The 20141-nt window shown below is 46.5% G+C and overlaps 1 protein-coding gene across 1 annotated transcript; it reads right to left on the bottom strand.

Annotated features, from left to right (window-relative positions):
- Window positions 1-3261: 3261 nt before the first annotated feature.
- On the bottom strand, window positions 3262-14744 carry LOC311193137 (origin recognition complex subunit 1-like; the record flags this gene model as incomplete). The annotated part of the gene is made up of 15 exons (XM_084265863.1): window positions 3262-3465; window positions 4778-4865; window positions 5963-6129; window positions 6811-6918; window positions 7673-7822; window positions 8578-8685; window positions 9494-9665; window positions 10141-10242; window positions 10660-10766; window positions 11468-11585; window positions 12128-12380; window positions 13038-13200; window positions 13444-13613; window positions 14182-14241; window positions 14687-14744. 15 exons carry the CDS (start codon window positions 14742-14744, stop codon window positions 3262-3264), a joined length of 2028 nt encoding a protein of 675 aa, XP_084121989.1.
- Between the last annotated feature and the right edge of the window lie 5397 nt (window positions 14745-20141).

Genomic DNA, 20141 nt, shown 5'->3' with positions numbered 1-20141 from the left:
GCTGCCATACCACTACAAAATATTGAAATAAAATTGTGTGTTCCTCTTTGCACCCTTTTAAACCCCAAATTGCTCTTTGAATCCTTTTAAAACCCCACAGGGTAACGTGAAACATCGCTGAGAAACACTCATGCCAAGGACCAGGAACAGGATTCATATTCAGCAGCTATTTGCTTCCTAGCCCAAATCCTGCCCTTGACCTTCTGTCAGGCACTGGGCAGGTCAGTTGCCCATCCTCTGCCCCTCATCCATCTCCCTTCTGGAAAAGAAAGACAACACCTTTGCAGTCTTGGATAGAACGGTAAGAAGGTCAGGACACGATTTAATTAGGAAATATTTATAACAGGGACATGCACTCTTTATCAATATGCAAACCAGAGCACATGGGATCTCTTCATCACTACTTTAGTAATGAATGTAGATAGAACTGTAGTAATGAATGCAGTCAAGAACAGAATCCAGCCCTTCTAGCTCTCAGTCTCTCAATCTGCTCAGTAAGGCACATTTCCAATGAAACTGGCACCATTCAGGTAATGTTTAATTAAACAGAAAAAGAGGTTGTAACAGTCCTGCAGTTGATACCCTATGCAGTACAAAAGCTGTTTGCTAATTTGCAAGTGAACAAGCTATTAGTGTATTTGCTTCAAGAAACAATCATCCAAGCTGTAAGACAGGCTGAATAACTGTATTGAACTAGGAATTATTCAAGTTTGTTCATTATATTATTTCCTCTTTCTAGAGTTCCACTCTGGTTCTAACATTCGTTACTTCTGTACTGGTTTTCTCCCAGAATTTCACCTTGGCTGTATTTCTGTTGCCCAACTTCCTACACCTGCCAACCACGAGTAAATCACATTCAGAATCAAAGCTGCTGAAAACACATCCAAAGGTAAAGAGAAGGGAAAAAAAACAACCCACCCAATTCACGGACACACTTAAGCTAACTTTTAGCTACAGGAGAGGGACACAGGCGTGTCAGTCATCTCTTGCACGGCAAAACGACTACACACAGGGAAAGGACAGAGAACTGTCTCTGCTGTAGTACCTTAATGCTCTCCCGCTCAATTACTTATTGGATACTCCAGTCTTCTTATTTCTGATTTCTTAGAGATGTAAGAAAAACCTCCACATAGCTATTGAAGGCAGTAGGAAATCTCAATACAGCCAGGCTAGGAAACTACTAGGAGTCATGAGGTCTCAGGCCTTACAGCTTGACAGCAGTCTGGCTTCCCTGCAAGACCTCCAGTGCTGCCTATCAGACAGTTCCTTTAAAAAGAAGGTGCTAAAGGAGAAAGCAGGAAATCAGGCAACCCACAATTTCATTTGTTTCATAGTCCTGCAAACTCGTATTGACACCTGGCAGATTCCAGCAGGACAACAGCAGTAAGACACCTGAATGCCGCTACCCTGAAGAGCAGCAGGGGCAGGAGGGTTCCCTACCTGCTCGGACACCCCGTTTCCCAGGCCCTTTGCCTCCCTTACCTGCTTTGCAGCCGCGGCTCGCTGGCCCTTCGCCTGAGGGCTTTGTTTAGCTCTTCTGCCAAGCATGCTGGTTCAGGAATTCCAGACGCTTGTGTCTCTGAGGGGCTGAGAGCGCATGGAAGTCAATGGCAGTATCCTCGTCCGTCTCAACGTAACGCAAGCGGGAGGAAGGCAGGCAGCACGGAGCGGGCTGCGCTCAAACCCGCAGCTTTGACCGGCACCCCAGACGTCTGGCACCACCGTGAAGGAGGGGTGGGGGGCGCGGGGGGCACACACCATGTAACACACACCCCCCAAGGCCTAGGCCCGCCTGTGCCGCCTTCCCCCGGCCGCAGGGAGCCCGGCACGGACACAGCCCTCCGTTCGCCTCAAGGCGCTCCCCACGGACCGGCCCAGGAGACAGGCACAGCCGCTCGCAGCCGCGGACAGTACGGCGGGAACAGCTCCCTCACCGCCGAACCAGCGCCGCGGGAGAGCGGGAGAGGCGGGAGAGGCGGGAGAGTGTTGCGAGGGCGGGGCCCGGCCGCGGGGTAGTGGCGGGCTGGGGCCTGGGTCTGGCGGTGGCAGCTTACAGCTCGGCTCCCCAGCCCGCCACAGCTCCGGCTTGGGTTAACGTTTGGGCAGAGGGGACACCGGGTTTTGCACAACTTGGACACGCTAACGAACATGAGCAGCGACGACCAGAGTCAGGGCCGCAGCGGGGTACAGCCGGTCACAGCCCCCAGCCTTCCATTGCCGCATTGGGGCGCCACAAGGCTGACACTCCGCCTTACCGGTGTCAGGGGCCTGTGCTCATTCATTCGGCCTTTAGCTGGAGCATTTAACAAACACATTACAAAAAAGAAAGCCCCTGACATGAAGTTTCTTTGACAAGTCTGTTTAACAGCCACTTCTTTGGCTGCCTGATGCCACTACAAAGGGATTAGTTCGCCAGGCAAACCCAGCCCTGTCACAGAGATCCTACTCCGAGGGCCATGGTCGCTGAAGAGACACCTACAAATTCATTGTCCAGCCCTACACAAGTGAGCACCCTGGCAGAAGTCACAGCGCAGAAATACCTGCAGCTTTGGCCACTTCCACTTTTTAGTTACTGAGATCACTCAACAAGATCCATTTTTTGTGCCTGTTCCACAGCAACAACTTGAAAAAGCATTTTCAAATTCTGATCCCATACAACTAATACCGGTGAAGGGTTTGGTTACAAAAGCCCATTGCAACAGACCTGCGGTACCTGAGGCAACACCTCTGAAGCAATCCTTGATAGCCATCGATGATGACGATTATTATTATAAAGCTGGTTACTTGAATGCCAGATTTATTATGCCATTTTGACTTTCCTGGTAGAAAAGGCTCCTCAATTAAAAAACTCCACCTTGATTGCAAACAAAGTTCCTGTTCCATATACCACATTTTAATCTCTGTTACACTCAACAAATGCCAGTGAAGAGAAGCTACATAAGCTCCAGTGCCACAGACACTGCTAGTGCTAAAAATCCGACTCCTGGGCATGAGCAGTGATGCAAGTAATCAAGTTCCCTCTGCTGAAAGGGAACCAGTTACCAGCACATACAAATATTTAAAAAAATCAAACAGCTTGATTTGAACATCTAAAATGCTTTAACAGAACTAATTTATTAGATTAAAACTACCTAACAAAAATCAAACATCTAAGCAAAGTACTTAACACAAAATACATTTCAACATTTAAATATTATAAATTTAAAAATAAAAACAGACAATATTTAAAATATTTATGAACATTAAAAACTATTAAAAATTCTAACAGATGGTGTGACTGTTGAGTGCAGAGATCAGATCGTCCCGGCTGATGTTCAGGCGCACCCGCATGTCAAGATACTCAGTGCTGGGTCCTGTCAGCAAGAGCCTGCAGGCACTGAGTCTCGAACAAACTGCCATGATGTCAGACACGGTAGGACATGGAATGCCTTCAACTCTGCACAAGGCAACGTGCTGATGGTAGATCTATTGACAAAGAGAGAAGAGGGGACAGGTCATGTTTACCTCCTGCTGCAATCTAACAGGCCAAGGTGAAAAGAAAAAAAAAGCAGCTTCCTTCCCTCCACTTCTATGGGAGGGGAAGGAAAACGAGCTGGGATCTGTTCTGACAAACTGTAGACATGCTGCTCTTCAAGCACAAACTGTGGGAACTTTGTCACCAATTTCAACCCTCTTTTAGTTTTCCTCCATGAACTATGCTGCTTGATATTTTCAGGTACTCATTGATTTTTCCTGTTACAAAGCAAGTTAGGTGGAGGCATGCAGGATTTTCAACCACTTTGTGATCCACACCATGCAGAACATGAGTACAGCTGCACACGTTTCCAATCAGAAGTATTTAGTCCCATTGAAAACCAGGTGGGAGCAGCCAGGTTTTACACCTGGCCTGCACCTTGTCATCATGGGTGGACCATCCAGTGCATAAGAAACTGGTTGAAAGAACATAGACAAAGGGTGGTGGTCAACGAGTCTGTGTCCAGGTGGAGGCCGGTGACAAGCGGGGTCCCCCAGGGGTCTCTCTTGGGACTGGTGCTCTTTAACATCTTTATCAATGACATCGATGATGGAATTGAGTGCACCCTCAGCAAGTTTGCAGATGACACCAAGCTGAGTGCTGTGGTTGACACAACAGAAGAAAGGAAGCCATCCAGAGGGATCTTGACAGGCTGGGAAGGTGGGCCCGGGGGAACCTACTGATGTTCAGCCCTGCGAAGTGTAAGGTCTTGCACTCGGGCCAGAAGAATCCCAGACAGAGATACAGACTGGGAGAAGAGCTCCTGGAGAGGAGCCCAGGGGGACTTCATTACAGCCTTTCAGTACCTGAAGGGAGCAGAGAAACAGGAGGACAATCAACTTTTCAAAAGGGTAGACAACGGCAGGACCAGGGGGAATGGATTAAAGCTGAAGGAAGGAAAGTTTAAATTAGATATTTGGGGGAAGTTTTTCACAGTGTTGAGGTGCTGGAACAGGCTGCCCAGAGAGGTGGGGGATGCCCCGTCCCAGGAGGCATTCAAGGCCGGGTTGCATGGGGCCCTGGGCAATCTTGTGTAGATCCAGGCCTGGAGGGTGGTAGCCCTGCATCTGGCAGGGTTGGAGCTCAATGACCCTTGGGTCCCTTCCAACCCAGACCATTCTATGATTCTATGATCATACTGTCTTCCATCAAATTTTAATGAACCCCCCAAATGTTTAAGTACCTATAACTGCTGTCTCATAATTTTGACAGTGCTCCCCTCTATGAGGAAAAAACATCAATTACACTGAAGCACAAACATACCTGGTGCAATGTTGCCTCTTCAAATCCTGTCCTGCAAAACTCGGCTAAAATGGCTTTCAGGAAGATCTGTTCGTGCAGGGAGGCATTCCTGAAGATCAAAACAGAACAGGCAAAAATCAGTCTGCCAAGTTTAGAACTTAGGAAGCATCAGAGAAGAGTCTGGAAGGGAAATTGCTTGGTAGCCTGACATTTAAATGCAGGGTATTTTTCTACCCAAGAGGGGTACACTACAGCCTGCAGCACTGGCACCACAATACACTGCATTTCACTCCACGTTTCCTGCAGTGTCTCTGAACACATTCCATTCTGTGCATCATACATGTTCTGCCCTGTGCTACCGTCAACTGAGGATTTATGAATTCAATCAACATGGAGATTTCCAGGCACAACTAACACAGCAAAAGCCCTTCCATAGCCAACAAAGTGTCTTATTTGCAGCCCTGAGGCCCCATGAAGGGGACTCTCTGTCTTTTGACCAGAAATTAGCAAAGTCCTTTACCAGTTCCAGCCTGTGCAAAGCACCGAACAGCAACAGAATTCCTCACATGTATTCCCACCACAAACACAACCTGTTTATGTTCAACAAACCACTTCCAATGGGACAGTCTTGCATTCTGCTCACATGTCTGCAGTTGCATCTAAGCAAGCAGAGACAGTGCCAAAAATACACTATGTAGAGGGGGCAAGAGTTGACTCCTCAGGGCCTGAGGCCTACACTATGTGTCGCTGTGTTTTCCTCAAGTCTAGCTCAAAGTCTGCTCCAGAATGCTGAATAGCCAGTAGTGTTTGTAGCTGTGGGCTCCTGAAGAGAGCTTCCAGGTTTAGTTCTAACTGCAAGGAATTGGCACTGGGAAACTGTGTTCAGGGCAATCTATGTACAGTCAGCAGGGACAATTTCCCAGGGAGGAAATTTCACAAGCCCCCTCCTGAGCAGTGCTAACACACTGACATGGAAACATCCTGTAGAAACCTGAACACCTGGTTTCTCTGCCTTGGTTTCCCCCGTCTTTAATTGGGGTTTTTTGTTCCTTTCATTCCAAGCTGTGCTACAAGGCTTGCTTGGGATCCTATTTCCATAACACACAACACGTGGCTTATGCTCCCAAAGGGTGCTGACAACAGACTGAATGTTTGGGAAAAAACACCCAGTGAAAAAGACAGAAATTCCTTAGGGATATTTTTTACCTGATGAAATTTATATATGGTGATGAAAACATTTCATCGATGGCTTTTGTTACGTGGACCACCCTGACTTTTTCAGATGTGCTGCTCTGGCCAGCAAATTCACAGATCTCAGTGGCCCTTCTGCAGATGTTCAGGCAACGCCTTGCATCACCAGACAGTGCTGCTACCTGAAAGGAAACACCACAGCTTTGTAGCAGTACTTCCTAGGTGTTGAAGGAAAGAATTAAGCAAGAGTCAACAGACAAAAAAACCCATTCCTGACCACAATGCAGGAGAGCAATGCTGCTGTGAACTGTATCCTAGATTCTGAATAACAATCTCACTTATCAAAACCAAGAGAAGCAACTCTCCCTCAAGAACACCCCTCCCTAATGGGGTCATCAGAAATTCAAAACTCAACTTTTTTCTATAAACAAAGAAGTCATGAGGTTAAAAGAAAAAAATCCCACAACACAAAACACACACTCACAAAATTCCATGTGAGCAGTATAGTATAGTGAAGTTACATTTCCATGTGCCTGAATCTTTATAGTTACCATAAATTTCTGAATCTAAATACACTTGTGGTTTACAGTTTAGTAGAGCTATGAATGTTCACTAGATGTAGCACTGGCCTTGTGCTCCCAGTAGATGCTGATAACCTATAAAAGGCCTGCAACCCAGCTGAAGCAAAGATGAGAAATCCTCTAGAAAATCTCATTGAAAATTATTTTTCCAGACTTTTCTGAAGAAAATCATACTAGAAAAAAAAAAAAGCTCTGCCACGGAGCTCTCCCCTGCTGCCTGCCTTGCTCCTTACCTAATACAACACAAAGGACAAACAGGACAAGCATCTGTCCTCTGCTTACCAACTGAACTGCATCCTCGTCAAACACATTGATGTTCTCCAGTCTGGATAAAATAATTTCCTCTAATTCTCTGCAGCTGTAAGGCTCAAAGGGCATTCTGGTGAAGCACTGGAGGAAATAATACAATACAGTGAGAAGCAGTTGTAGTGCATTTGTTTCCAACTATTTACACTTATTTGTTTAATACAGTAACAGCAGAAGCTATGAAAAGGCATCTCTTATGTAAAAGTCTTCTTTCTTGGGACTCTATGGACTCAGCTGATCTGCAAGGTTAGTGGCTGGGGGGAAGAAGCAATTCACACACTGTAGAACTAGCTGAGTCACAGAAGGATGGAGGCACTGAGCACTGTTTCTGCAAATGTGATAGAGACCACCTAGGAAAAACAGTTTCAACCCAGGTGTAGAGTGCATCCAACCTCCTATCCTAAGGTATCCAACAAGGAAAACCTACCAGCTGATTCTGGCAAGGGGAACGTACTAACTAGGTGCCTGGGATGAGAAAGGAAAGAGGAAGGGAATGCAGAAGAGAATTCTTCTCAACTAGAGAGCAAGCGGCTTATCCACAAGGCACAGCATGTCATTATCCAGATCTTAATATGCTTAAAAAGACATCTGCATCTTCACTGATCCTTACAAGAACACATGTACTGAGACAGCCAAACATCAGATGAGCAAGATGGCTCCTGAACTTACTCTGCAAGACTGACACGTTTGTTACTGACCCTCTGCAGAGGGCATTCTAAAAGCGTTGAGCCACCTCTGATGGAACCAGTCCTACCTTTATCCTGGATTACTTCTGACTGCACTCAGTATCTAAGCTCTTCTCATTTTATAGCACAGCAACAAAATTCCTAGGACATACCACCCTGCTGGCTACTCTGTTCAGCATCATTCTGTCTGGCAAGTCCGTGGTGTTGGCAATGGCCAAGACGATTAACTTCGAGTGCTTCCAAGATGGCCAGTCAAATAAATTGTACAAAACATCCTGTTTCTGGGTCCACAGAAGATCAAGCTGCAGAGACAGGAAGAGAAGCATCAGAGTGACCAAGAAGGGTCTGATATTTACAGCACCTGATGGGGGCTGAGAGCTAGCTCTGCCAAAGACAACTTCCTACGGGATGCCCAACAAGCTGTCCCCACTCTGTTTCTTTTATCAATCTACTGGGAAGTCCACAGTTGCAGAATCAGGGCTCTAATCCCTTGTGGAAAAGCACAGTCCTAACTAGATGCTTCAACAGTACTATTCACAGCAGAGTGATTACAGATCTGTGGTTTTTAAACACTACTGGGACATTAATACTGCATCCAACAAGATTAAAAAGACCCTCTTCCATGTGAGGAGCTGCATCAGCTTACAAAACAAAAAATTAAGGGTCCATCTTTTGATTACTGAACATACCACATGTTCCAAAACCAGACAAGACTTATTTTCACTGTGACTTTTCTGACTGGAAAAGCATCAGTTTCTAGACAAAATACACCTGAATTCTATGGTCTTGAGGACTTGGCATAACTCATTCTGTGACTTGGACCAAAGCAAAATATCAAACCAATGTGAAATCCAAGGCAGAGAACAATCTGGCAACAGGACATTTGCCCATTTAAGTTCAGTTTCCTAGGAAGGCTAAGATGACCCTTTTGCATGTCTTCTCACATAAGACCATTTATTCCTTTTACGTCCCATATGGTGCAGTCCAAGCAGGTCTTTTTCCACCCACCAAAACCTCATTTCTTAGAGGACTTCAAGGAAAGAAATAAAGGTCTCACCTCATCTACTACCAGCACCGTGGCCCTTCTGTTTGTTCCAGGTGTACTGAAGAGTTTTGCCAACAGTGCTGCGGCATGGGCTGCTGTCACTCGCTGACCTGTCAGGGACTGGACAAGGATTCAACTTGTTGCAGGTTAATCACATCACAACACTGGAAATAAGAAGAAGTTTAACCCCTATTTGGTTTTAGCTACTCTCCAACAATCAACACAGAAGGCCATTAGTATTTCCTGCAGGTTGTCTTACACATAGATTTAGTACAAAACCCTGAGCCTGGTCTCAGGAGGTCTCTGAACTTAGCATGCTTCCAGGGAGTCTCTGAATGCAAAACCTTAGTCAGTGACAAGAACAGTCTGACTTCAGTCATCTTGGACTCCCATTAAAATATTAATGAATCCTCATCGGGATACAGAACCACATTTACTGAGCTGAAGCTGGAGCATGACAATAATGTCCAGTCTATACTTGTTTCACGTTTGCAATTCAGTCAGGACAGCCTGAATCAATCATTCAAAAGAGATTCCAGAGGTTCCTAATTCCACAGCTCTGGAACTGGGCATCCAACCCACCTCTCACTTCCAGAGTTCTGATCTCTAACTTTTTCAACAGACGTGCAGAAAGTTAGAGAAGCGGAAAATATACAAAGAATCTGGTTTAGATTTATCATTTTTGTTAAAATGAAGTGAGTGTAATAAACCAGCCAGCCACTGCAGCTGAAAGGAAAACAGTTTAAGGAGTAGGTCTTGGCCTTCATTATTTTTTAGCCTGCTCTAAGAGAAAAGCATAGTGTCTGTCTGCTCTACTACTTGGTCGTCCTGATGTGTTAATTGAATCCTGTAACACATCAGGGATCTGATGGCAAAGCGTAAGATTTGTTCCTTCTAACCTCAGAGCCACTGAAGAAGCTTTACTTACCTCTACTAACTGCACATAGAATTCATGTGGGTCAGTTAACCTCATGCCATTAATCTCTACAAGCTGGAAGGATGGGATGCAATCATCTTCCACAGCTTGCTCAAGACAGCGAATGGCCTCCTGAACAGTTGCAGTTTTACCAGTTCCAGGCATTCCAGCAATGTACATACACCTACAACAGGAGAAAACCTTGTCAGCAACCTAACAAAAATGATGACACTCCAAGGACTGATAAGCTGCAAGTCCTGGGCTCTGAGAACAGCCTTCAATGCTACTCTCTCACATCAGGCAATTCCTTATCTTTCAGGGACTTCATCTGCAGACTGGGACACATAGAACATTGGAGGATCCCGAGAATTTTTATTAGGGAAGCAGTTAGCAACCTGGAGTACTTCATCAATGTCATTTATCTCTCTGTTTTCCCAGACAACGAAAATTAATTCATTAATTTGGCCTCTAATTGGAATCTGTAAGCCAATCTCATTTCTATTCTCAACCCTTCTTAATGAAGAAAAGGAACAGGAATATTCAACTGGGAGCTGCCAAATGACAGGAAGTTTTTAATTCAAAGTAGTGTTGCTTGTCTGACTGCTGTTAATGTCACAGGTAGATGTGATCTCACTCATGGTCTCCATCAACAAACTCACCCTCCTGTACCATCAACAAGATTGCTCTCCACAAATGTATAGATACTCTGCAATTCCTCCTCACGACAAGGCAGAGATTCTGGGACAGCAGAAACATGCAGCCTGTTAATTGAAAAAGAAAAAGAACATTTGTTTCCACTGTGAAGATCTACAGTATCTGTAAAGCTTTGTCACACACCCAGAGAAGGCAGACAGTATTCGTTTACAACCTAAAGCTAACAAGAAAGGAGCTTTGTCTTCCTGATGTTGCACAGAAGGCAGATACTTAATTCTGAAGAATTCAGCGTGGACTGGTTCTAAGAACCTGAAATTGTAAAAGTGGTAACAGAAATATTACTAATATTTGTAGATCTAATATCACACTGCAAACACAGAAATGCCATTCTGGTATCAAAACACCATGCATTGTTACCAAATTGATTCAGTATGGTAAAGATGACATTTCCCTGATTCAGCACAGCCCACTGCTATGCCCATCTGATGCCAAGAAGATGATTTCCTCCCCTGAGCACACGTTACCTTAGTCTGGCTTCTGCCAGCAGACTGGCTGCGTTCTGTACAGCAGGGCTGTGCCTGGATGTTTCAGGAGCTGCATTTGGAGATGTCCTGGGTGGTACTGGGAAGGACTGCAAAGAGAAGTTACAACCTCAGATTCTCTATACACAGCAGTTCCTACTGTCGACTGGTTGTACATACAATTTCCTGAAACCTTGCTAATGCACAAAGATCCCCCATGCCAGAGAACAAGGTGAGGAGAAGGTCTTTACAAACAAAAAAGCCACCTTAATGATTCCTCCTTGTTGTTCCTCTCCTATGCGACTTCTGGGTTAGATATTTCATAAACACAGGGTAAAAATTGGCCTTGACAACACGAACCTGACCACAAGCAGAAACCAGCCTTAATGACCGAGGCCTGACGTGCTGTAGCCTGGCACCCCACCTCCACCAGCAGCCAGGACACTGTGAGAAACTGCCAGCCACACTCTCTTTGCTGTGGTCATGGACACTGTCGAGCACCCCTCTTGTGCTGGCAAGCATCTGCACATTGGTGGGCCTTCAATAATCAGGACACTTCTACTGCCAAGCACAAGGTTACTCTGATGGCATTAGACACACATCCAACATTTTCCCTGTTTTCTGGTCAACAGGGTCTTAACAGTCCCAGCACACAAGTGTTTTACAGGCGTGGAACCTATTCGTACCAAACATCAATCAAGATTTAATTAACAGGGAAGAGCATCAGATACATGACTTCAGTACACAGCCATCCAAGCATTCAAATAAGTGACTTAGCAATCATAAAAATAGCTCTTTGATGGAACCTTACATGTTTCTTTTCTGGTATATACTGTATGTCATTGTCCTCTTCCCAATCACTCGAGTAAGAGGTATCCGAGCCAGATTGAGAATACTCCTCCGGTTTAAGATTGACTGCATTCAATATGCTATGAGAAACAGAAATAGCAAGAGGTAAAAAGCCCCATCAAACATACAGCTCTACACACTACAGAGTGTAATTGGATACATTTTCAGCTTTTCCACTAATTTCTGTCATCAGAAAGTCAACATGTTTTCCACTTGAGCTGTTACTTTCCCATGGCTGTTTCAAAGCCATGACTAGTTTAAAGGGGGTTCCTTTTCTGACAAACACCGTTTCCCAACGTAAGAAGTTTCTGCCCACACTGCAACTCAGGTGTATGTCTACAACCATTTGCATTTTACTAAGAAGCTAAACAAACTATGTAGTTTTCAAGGTATAAATAGCAATTGAAGATCCTTTCTTCTGCCCCAGCATGAAATTCTATATACAATTGTCATGAGAACTCTCACGAGGCCAATCACATCCCTTTTTATAGTTCAGCCCATCTCCACAGCTGTCACAAGCCGGGCACGTTTAAGCCGGTTGGCAGGTACTGCAGGGAAACCGTTTTTTATCCATCTTAATGAGTACCAACTATCACGATGAAGATGGATTCAAATCACTTACTTTACAGTGTTCTCAGTGTTCTCTTTCACATCCAGATCCTTGGGTTTATCACTAAACCTCTGCCATTCCTCTGCAGTATAAAACACTGATGCTGACTTCTCACTGGGACAAGGAATTTTTGATGGTGAGCTTAAAATGCCAGTGAAATTCATTTTTCTTTTCCTAGGTGGTGATTTTAACGGTGCTACAGTATCCTGGGCAGCATCCAAAACTTCAGATCCCTGGAGCTGGCTTTCAGGAGATCTTGTGGGACCTAAGAAACAGAGCCAAAGGAACTGTTGTCAAGCGTAGGTATGGCTGGTTTGGTTAACTTTCAGAAGACACAGTACAAATGCCTCAGGGGCTGTCATTTCAATGAAAGGAGATGGCATTCACTAGACTCCAGAACAAGGAACTGCAGACGCACAGAAGGCATAAGACACTCCCTCTAAAAACATGACTACATACCATACAAACTGATTTCTTCCAACCCACCTCCATCACTTACAAGTTTACTAGGGCTGCAAGTTGAAAATATGGGAAGTGACAAAAGTATTAACAGGAGCATTCAACCAGTCCAAGGCGAGCACTCTGGCACACCATTAGAAAGTTAAAGAAATGGAACTGTTCTGAGCTCAAGTTAGGCTGACCGGTAGCATTTCAGCCAACAAGCACATGAACTCAGACTTCCCTGTTACAAAGAAAACAGAGGCAAGAGCAATTGTTTTAAGCAGGACAGTTGCTTGAAATCATGAGCGTAAGACAAGCAACTAAGCTGCCCAAAAGGCCTGGGCAAAGCCAAAAGCCTGAGTGAGGGACCTAAAAATACCAGTGCTGAATATTATCACAGTTTCAACTCCACAAAACCAAGAGACATAAAACATATTACATTCAAAACTACCAAACAGACCAAGTATTGCCCTATACATACTGTTTAACTGGTCTAGTCCTTCCTCATCAGATCCTTTCAGCTTGCTGAATACGTCAGGGGTCAAATCCTTAAAACACCTCCCATCCCAAGACTGTTTTACATAGAAAGTGTCTGTCTTCTTTAATGCAACAGGTAACTCCTCCCACGGATGTAGTGGCACTACCTGTAAAAACAGAGAAGACAAAACCACACATCTAGATTAGTATTAATCTAGCATTCAGCCACTACCTGAAGTCATTTGGGGATGGAGGAAAGACAAAATGTCAACACTTTCAAGCGATCTTATGTTAACTGCATATACATCCCAGGTTTAGTTTGGGAGGGAAAAGAGTAGCTGCACTGTTCTGTTCTTCTTTGCAAATTGTTTCTTGCTTCCCTCTATGCGTGGAGGGGCTGCAGTACGTACCGTTACGGTTTTAATAATGGTCTCCAAAGCTATATCAACGTTATAGCCAGGAGTTTCATCATAAAACACTTCCTGGGGATCAACTGTTCTTTTAAGCTGTTTCCGTTGGTTTTCAGGGATGTCTGTGAAGCGAGAGAACCACTGCACAACCGCATGTTTTCGTTGGGCATCTGTAACAACAACAACACAAGTCACTGAACATTAAGGATTGTAGCCTGTCACAAACAGTTATTCCCACATCTCAATGACTTTAGCTGAAATGCCAGGATTTATCTTTTTCCTTCATCTATAAGCAAGTAGTTCTACACGGGACCGAAATCATGAGCCTCAATGTATGCAGCCCTGGACCAAAAGGTTAAGCTCCCTGATGGATAATAAGATGTAGGTTCCAGGGCTGCAGTAGTCTTGTTACATGTGGATTCTCTAAGCTCTGAATAAAGCACAAACTCATGCTGTCTTCTGAAGGGACATTTCTTTTCAATTAGACAACTAAACAAAATGCTTGCAAAAATGGATGAATGCATTTAAGCTTTCTGTTTTGTCTATCAAATTTAGTTTAAATTAGCCATCAGCCCCAAATATTTGGGGAGGATGTGAATGCAGATGCCGTGATTACCAAAGCCTAAATTCCTTAATAAATCAGGCCAGTGATATGGGGTTATGGGCTAAATACTGCTAAATAAGCCTGAAAACATTTGTATAGTTCTTAGATGGGAGGTTATTTTTAATTTCTCTTACCATCTTCATATAAATTCAGGAGTTGTGCCACATAAGGTTGATCTGGATTCTCTGCTTCTACTAGAACACAAGCACCAAGGTGGATACGGGTTGATTTTCTGGTTAATTCCCTTTTAATGAATCCCCTAGAAAGTGATGCATACACAGAGATTAGCAGGATGGAATATTCTTTAGAATTCACAAAACAGTAAAGATGATGACCTGTAAATCTTAGAGCTAGTTATGCTACCTCTTACAGAACCTAGAGTTTCTCGATTAAAAGCCTTCCTATTTATTTCAGACAGTTAACACCTATTCACAGATTTAACTTAATGTTTTTTAGACATGATGTAATTTCTAATTCTAGAGCTCGGTGACATTCTTGTTATGCACATACAATGTCACGATACAATGCTCAACACCTTACTCATATTCTTGCTGTCACATTAACCTAAACAATGCCAAAAAGGTAAAGACACCTTCACTGACTCAGTTTTCCTGAGCAAATCAGAAAGAAGTTATTTACTTGTACTGGAAAGTCCTCGGTGTGCTGACTGAGCGGGTGTATTTTCCATACCAGTCATGGTCAATTTTGCTTAGCAGGTGGGTGCTCATGATTCACAAGGAAGAGCTAAAAGAAACAAGCAATTTCAAAATTACTATTCAAAAATAAAAGCAGGGAAAGGATCAAGATGGCCAAACACACAGAAATTGCATCAATTCTTTCAGTGCCTATGAAGAACGTAGCACCCATGGCTTAATTCAGAGAAGTCTGCCTCCCCCAAAGCCTCCAGGCCTCTCCTCTCAGGGAGGAGGATAAAGGTAGCAGAATGTTCTTCACACACACACATAGACACACACACACAGAGCTGGACTAACACATGCCATTCCCTCCTTACCAGCTACTTTGCTTATTCACACAGACACAAGGCTTCCATACCTTGTTTTATCACTCAGTCTCTGCTCATACCTCACGCAGCCCTGATGCTTCCCTGTGCTCACCGACCACCAGCTGCCGTACCCAGGGCACACTGCCGGACCCTTTAGAATCACAGACTCCACACAGGGCCAGCCAAATCACAGCATGGCACTGAGCACATCGTCCAGATGCTTCCTGAACTCAGTCAGGCTGGGGGCTGTGACCACTCAACTGGGGAGCCTGTGCCGATCCCTCGCAGTGAAGAACCTCTTCCAAATACCCAACCTAAACCTCCCCTTTCGCAGCTGCATGCTGTTCCCTCAGCTTCTATCAGAGGTCACTAGAGAGAGATCGGTCCCTGCCCCTTTGCTCCCCCTCATCAGAAAGCCACAGACCACCATGAAGTCTCCCCTCAGCCTCCTCTTCTGCAGGCTGAGCAAACCCAGGCACTTCAGCCTCTTCTCACAAACCCTCCCCCTTCCCCACAGACCCTTCACCAACCTCCTTGCCCTCCTCTGGACACTCTCTGATATTTTGATGTCTCTCTTGTCCTGTGGCACCCAAAACTGCACCCAGGACTGGCGGTCAGGCCGCCCCAGCGCAGCGCAGAGCGGGACAACCCGCTCCCTGCACCGGCTGCCAGTGCCGGGCTCCATGCAGCCCGGGTTACCCTTGGCCCTCCCGGCTGCCTGAGCACACTGCTGGCTCACGGGTCACCTGCTGTCCAACAAGACCCTAAAGAAGTTTCAGACTCGGCCTTGCTATTTCTCATCCGAACTTCACAGTAACCAAGCTGGTGGGGCCGACATTTCCTGGGATGGGTTGGTTTGGTCGTTGTTGCTGACTTTTGTTTCCTTCAAATTAAGAATTTCCTCATAGGAAACAGACCACAGACCTCAGGAAAGCGCCGCGCACACACCCGAAACAGACAGACACACCGTCCTTATGCCGTTCCCCGTTCCTCTGCCCCAGTGTCACTCCGCCCTCCCCAGAGCCGTTCCCTCCGCCCCAGGGCCGCTCCCCGCTCGTCTGCCCCAGCCCCTCGCTTTAGACGAGGCAGCGAAAAGCTCCAACAAGGCTCTACTGCCCCGCTCCCAGGCGCCCCCCGCTGCGGGCCCGTGGCAAAGGAAGGAGACGTTACCGCCGACGGCTGGGACACGCAGAGCCGCTGGGGACACGCAGAGCCGGTGGCGGGGACACGAAGAGGCGGTGGCTGGGGATCGCGAAGAGGCGGTGGATGGGGACACGAAGAGGCGGTGGCGGGGGACACGAAGAGGCGGTGGATGGGGACACGAAGAGGCGGTGGATGGGGACGCGCAGAGCTGCCGGGACAGGTCGCTTCTCGGCCGCGGACCGAACGCGACTGACCAGCACCGACGCCGTCGCCGCGGTAACCGCCGAACGCCACGATGACACAAGAATGGAATTTCGCACCTAAGCCAATCCTGGGATGGGATGGGCATCATGGGGCTTTTTCCTAGGTCTACAGGAGCACAGCCAAAAAAATACATCCTCTTATCCTTTTTCTGGAATAACTATGTAAACCTTTCAAAGTAGAGGATGGAGTAGTTGTACTTTCAGCTTCTATCAGTGATGAAAAAGCCTTTCAGATAGATCAGACATTTGTACATAGGGATCTTTATTAAGTATTCAGGTTGCCAAGAGATAAAATCCTGGTACTTGGACTTACTTTTCCCTTTTGGTTTCGATTTCCTTCTTTCCCTTTTTCTCCTGTGACACCAGCCACAGCTCTGCTTCCAGGTCCCCATCATCCCCACCTTCTTCTGCGCCCAGCAGCATCTCTGCTGGGTTGAAATCTACAAACAGTCCCAGCTGAAGCCAAGGGAAAATTAAAAAGAAAAATCAAATAATGCACTTAGAAACCGACATCATTAAGCAAATGTTTAATTAAACAGAAAAAAACAAGAAGAGGTTGTAACAGTCCTGCAGTTGATACCCTATGCAGCAAAAAAGCTGTTTGCTCATTTGCAAGTGAACAAGCCATCAGTGTATTTGCTTCAAGAAACAATCATCCAAGCTGTAAGACAGGCTGAATAACTGTATTGAACTAGGAATTATTCAGATTTGTTCATTATATTATTTCCTCTTTCTAGAGTTCCACTCTGGTTCTAACATTCTTTACTTCTGTACTGGTTTTCTCCCAGAATTTCACCTTGGCTGTATTCCTACACCTGCCAACCATGAGTAAATCACATTTACAATCAAAGCTGCAGAAAACACATCCAAAGGTAAAGAGAAGGGAAAAAAAACAACCCACCCAACTCACGGATGCACTTAAGCTAACTTTTAGCTACAGGAGAGGGACACAGGCGTATCAGTCATCTCTTGCACGGCAAAACGACTACACACAGGGAAAGGACAGAGAACTGTCTCTGCTGTAGTACCTTAATGCTCTCCCGCTCAATTACTTATTGGATACTCCAGTCTTCTTATTTCTGATTTCTTAGAGATGTAAGAAAATCCTCCACATAGTTATTGAAGGTAGTAGGAAATCTCAATACAGCCAGGCTAGGAAACTACTAGGAGTCATGAGGTCTCAGGCAAAGATTACAGCTTGACAGCAGTCTGGCTTCCCTGCAAGACCCCCAGTGCTGCCTATCAGACAGTTCCTTTAAAAAGAAGGTGCTAAAGGAGAAAGCAGGAAATCAGGCAACCCACAATTTCATTTGTTTCATAGTCCTGCAAACTCTTATTGACACCTGGCAGATTGCAGCAGGACAACAGCAGTGAGACACCTGAATGCCGCTCCCCTGAAGAGCAGCAGGGGCAGAAGGGTTCCCTACCTGCTCGGCAACCCCGTTTCCCAGGCCCTTTGCCTCCCTTACCTGCTTTGCGGCCGCGGCTCGCTGGCCCTTCGCCTGAGGGCTTTGTTTAGCTCTTCTGCCAAGCATGCTGGTTCAGGAATTCCAGGCGCTTGTGTCTCTGAGGGGCTGAGAGCGCATGGAAGTCAATGGCAGTATCCTCGTCCGTCTCAACGCAACGCAAGCGGGAGGAAGGCAGGCAGCACAGAGCGGGCTGCGCTCAAACCCGCAGCTTTGACCGGCACCCCCAGACGTCTGGCACCACCGTGAAGGAGGGGTGGGGGGCGCGGGGGGCACACACCATGTAACACACACCCCGCAAGGCCTAGGCCCGCCTGTGCCGCCTTCCCCCGGCCGCAGGGAGCCCGGCACGGCCACACCCCTCCGCCCGCCTCAAGGCGCTCCCCACGGACCGGCCCAGGAGACGGGCACAGCCGCTCGCAGCCACGGACAGTACGGCGGGAACAGCTCCCACACCGCCAGTCCCAGTGCCGGGCAAGGGCGGGGCGACCCGCCCCCTACCCCTGGGGAAATCCCCGCCGGCCCGGCACAGGGGGCAATCTACGGAGGCGATAGCCTGAGCAAGGTGTAAATAGCCACCGCCTCCCACCGCCAGACCGTCAGCAGCACCACGACAGGCAGGACGGCGGCGGGCAGGTGCCGCCTCGCCTCATCCTCTCGCTGCCCGCCAAAGACGCCGCGGGAACCTGCGCCCGTGTGGCACAGGGACGCCTCCGCTCCAAAGCAACACCGCGCCTGCGCGGAGGGTCGAGCGGGTGGTGCGAGGGCGGGGCCCGGCCGCGAGGTAGTGGCGGGCTGGGGCCTGGGCCTGGCCGCGGCATCTTACGGCTCGGCGTCCCAGCCCACCACAGCTCAGCATTGGGTTAACGTTTGGGCCGAGGGGACACCGGGTCTTGTACAACTTGGACACGCTAACGAACATGAGCAGCGACGACCAGCGATGTCCCTTCAGGGCCCCGGCGGGGTACCGCCGTTCACAGCCCCCAGCCTTCCATTGCCGCATTGGGGCGCCACGGGGCTGACACTCCGCCTTACCGGTGTCAGGGGCCTGTGCTAATTCATTCGGCCTTTAGCTGGAGCATTTAACAAACACATTACAAAAAAGAAAGCCCCTGACATGAAGTTTCTTTAACAAGTCTGTTTAACAGCCATTTTCTATGGCTTCCTGACGCCACTACAAAGGGAATAGTTCGCCAGGCAAACCCAGCCCTGTCACAGAGATCCTACTCCGAGGGCCAGGGTCCCTGAAGAGACACCTACAAATTCATTGTCCAGCCCTACACCAGTGAGCACCCTGGCAGAAGTCACAGCGCAGAAATACCTGCAGCTTTGGCCACTTCCACTTTTTAGTTACTGAGATCACTCAACAAGATCCATTCTTTGTGCCTGTTCCACAGCAACAACTTGAAAAAGCATTTTCAAATTCTGATCCCATACAACTAATACCGGTGGAGGGTTTGGTTACAAAAGCCCATTGCAACAGACCTGCGGTACCTGAGGCAACACCTCTGAAGCAATCCTTGATAGCCATCGATGATGATAATTATAATAATAAAGCTGGTTACTTGAATGCCAGATTTATTCTGGCATTTTGACTTTCCTGGTAGAAAAGGCTCCTCAATTAAAAAACTCCACCTTGATTGCAAACAAAGGTCCTTTTCCTTATACCACATTTTAATCTGTTACACTCAACAAAAGCCAGTGAAGAAAAGCTACATAAGCTCTAGTGCCACAGACACTGCTAGTGTTAAAAATCCAACTCCTGGGCATGAGCAGTGATGCAAGTAATTATGTTCATACCCCTCTGCTGAAAGGGAACCAGTTACCAGCACATAAAAATACTTAAAAAAAAAAAAATCAAACAGCTTGATTTCAAACGTCTAAAATGCTTTGAAACAACTAATTTATTAGATTAAAAATGCCTCAATACATCCAACATCTAAGCATGGTACTTAGTATGTTGGAGGAAGGATCTTAGTAGGTCGGAGCAGAGTCCTTGTTAGGTTGGAGCAAAACAGCTGATGAAGTGACCGACAACCCCATTTTCCAGTCCCTGCCCCCCCTTTTCCCACAACGGGAGGGAAGAAGTGAGCAAAATCTTGACTAGAGGAGCAATGGGGGGAAGGTGTTTTTAAGATCTTGTTGCACCTGTCGTTATCCAACTCTGGTTTCACTGTGTGTGTAGTGTACTGTAAGAAATGAGTTTTATAGTTTTCTTT

Source organism: Gallinula chloropus (assembly GCF_964237585.1).
Source record: "Gallinula chloropus genome assembly, chromosome: 6".
Taxonomy (NCBI): domain Eukaryota; kingdom Metazoa; phylum Chordata; class Aves; order Gruiformes; family Rallidae; genus Gallinula; species Gallinula chloropus.
The sequence above is the reverse complement of the archived record's forward strand: the minus strand, read 5'-3'. Positions and strand labels throughout refer to the sequence as shown.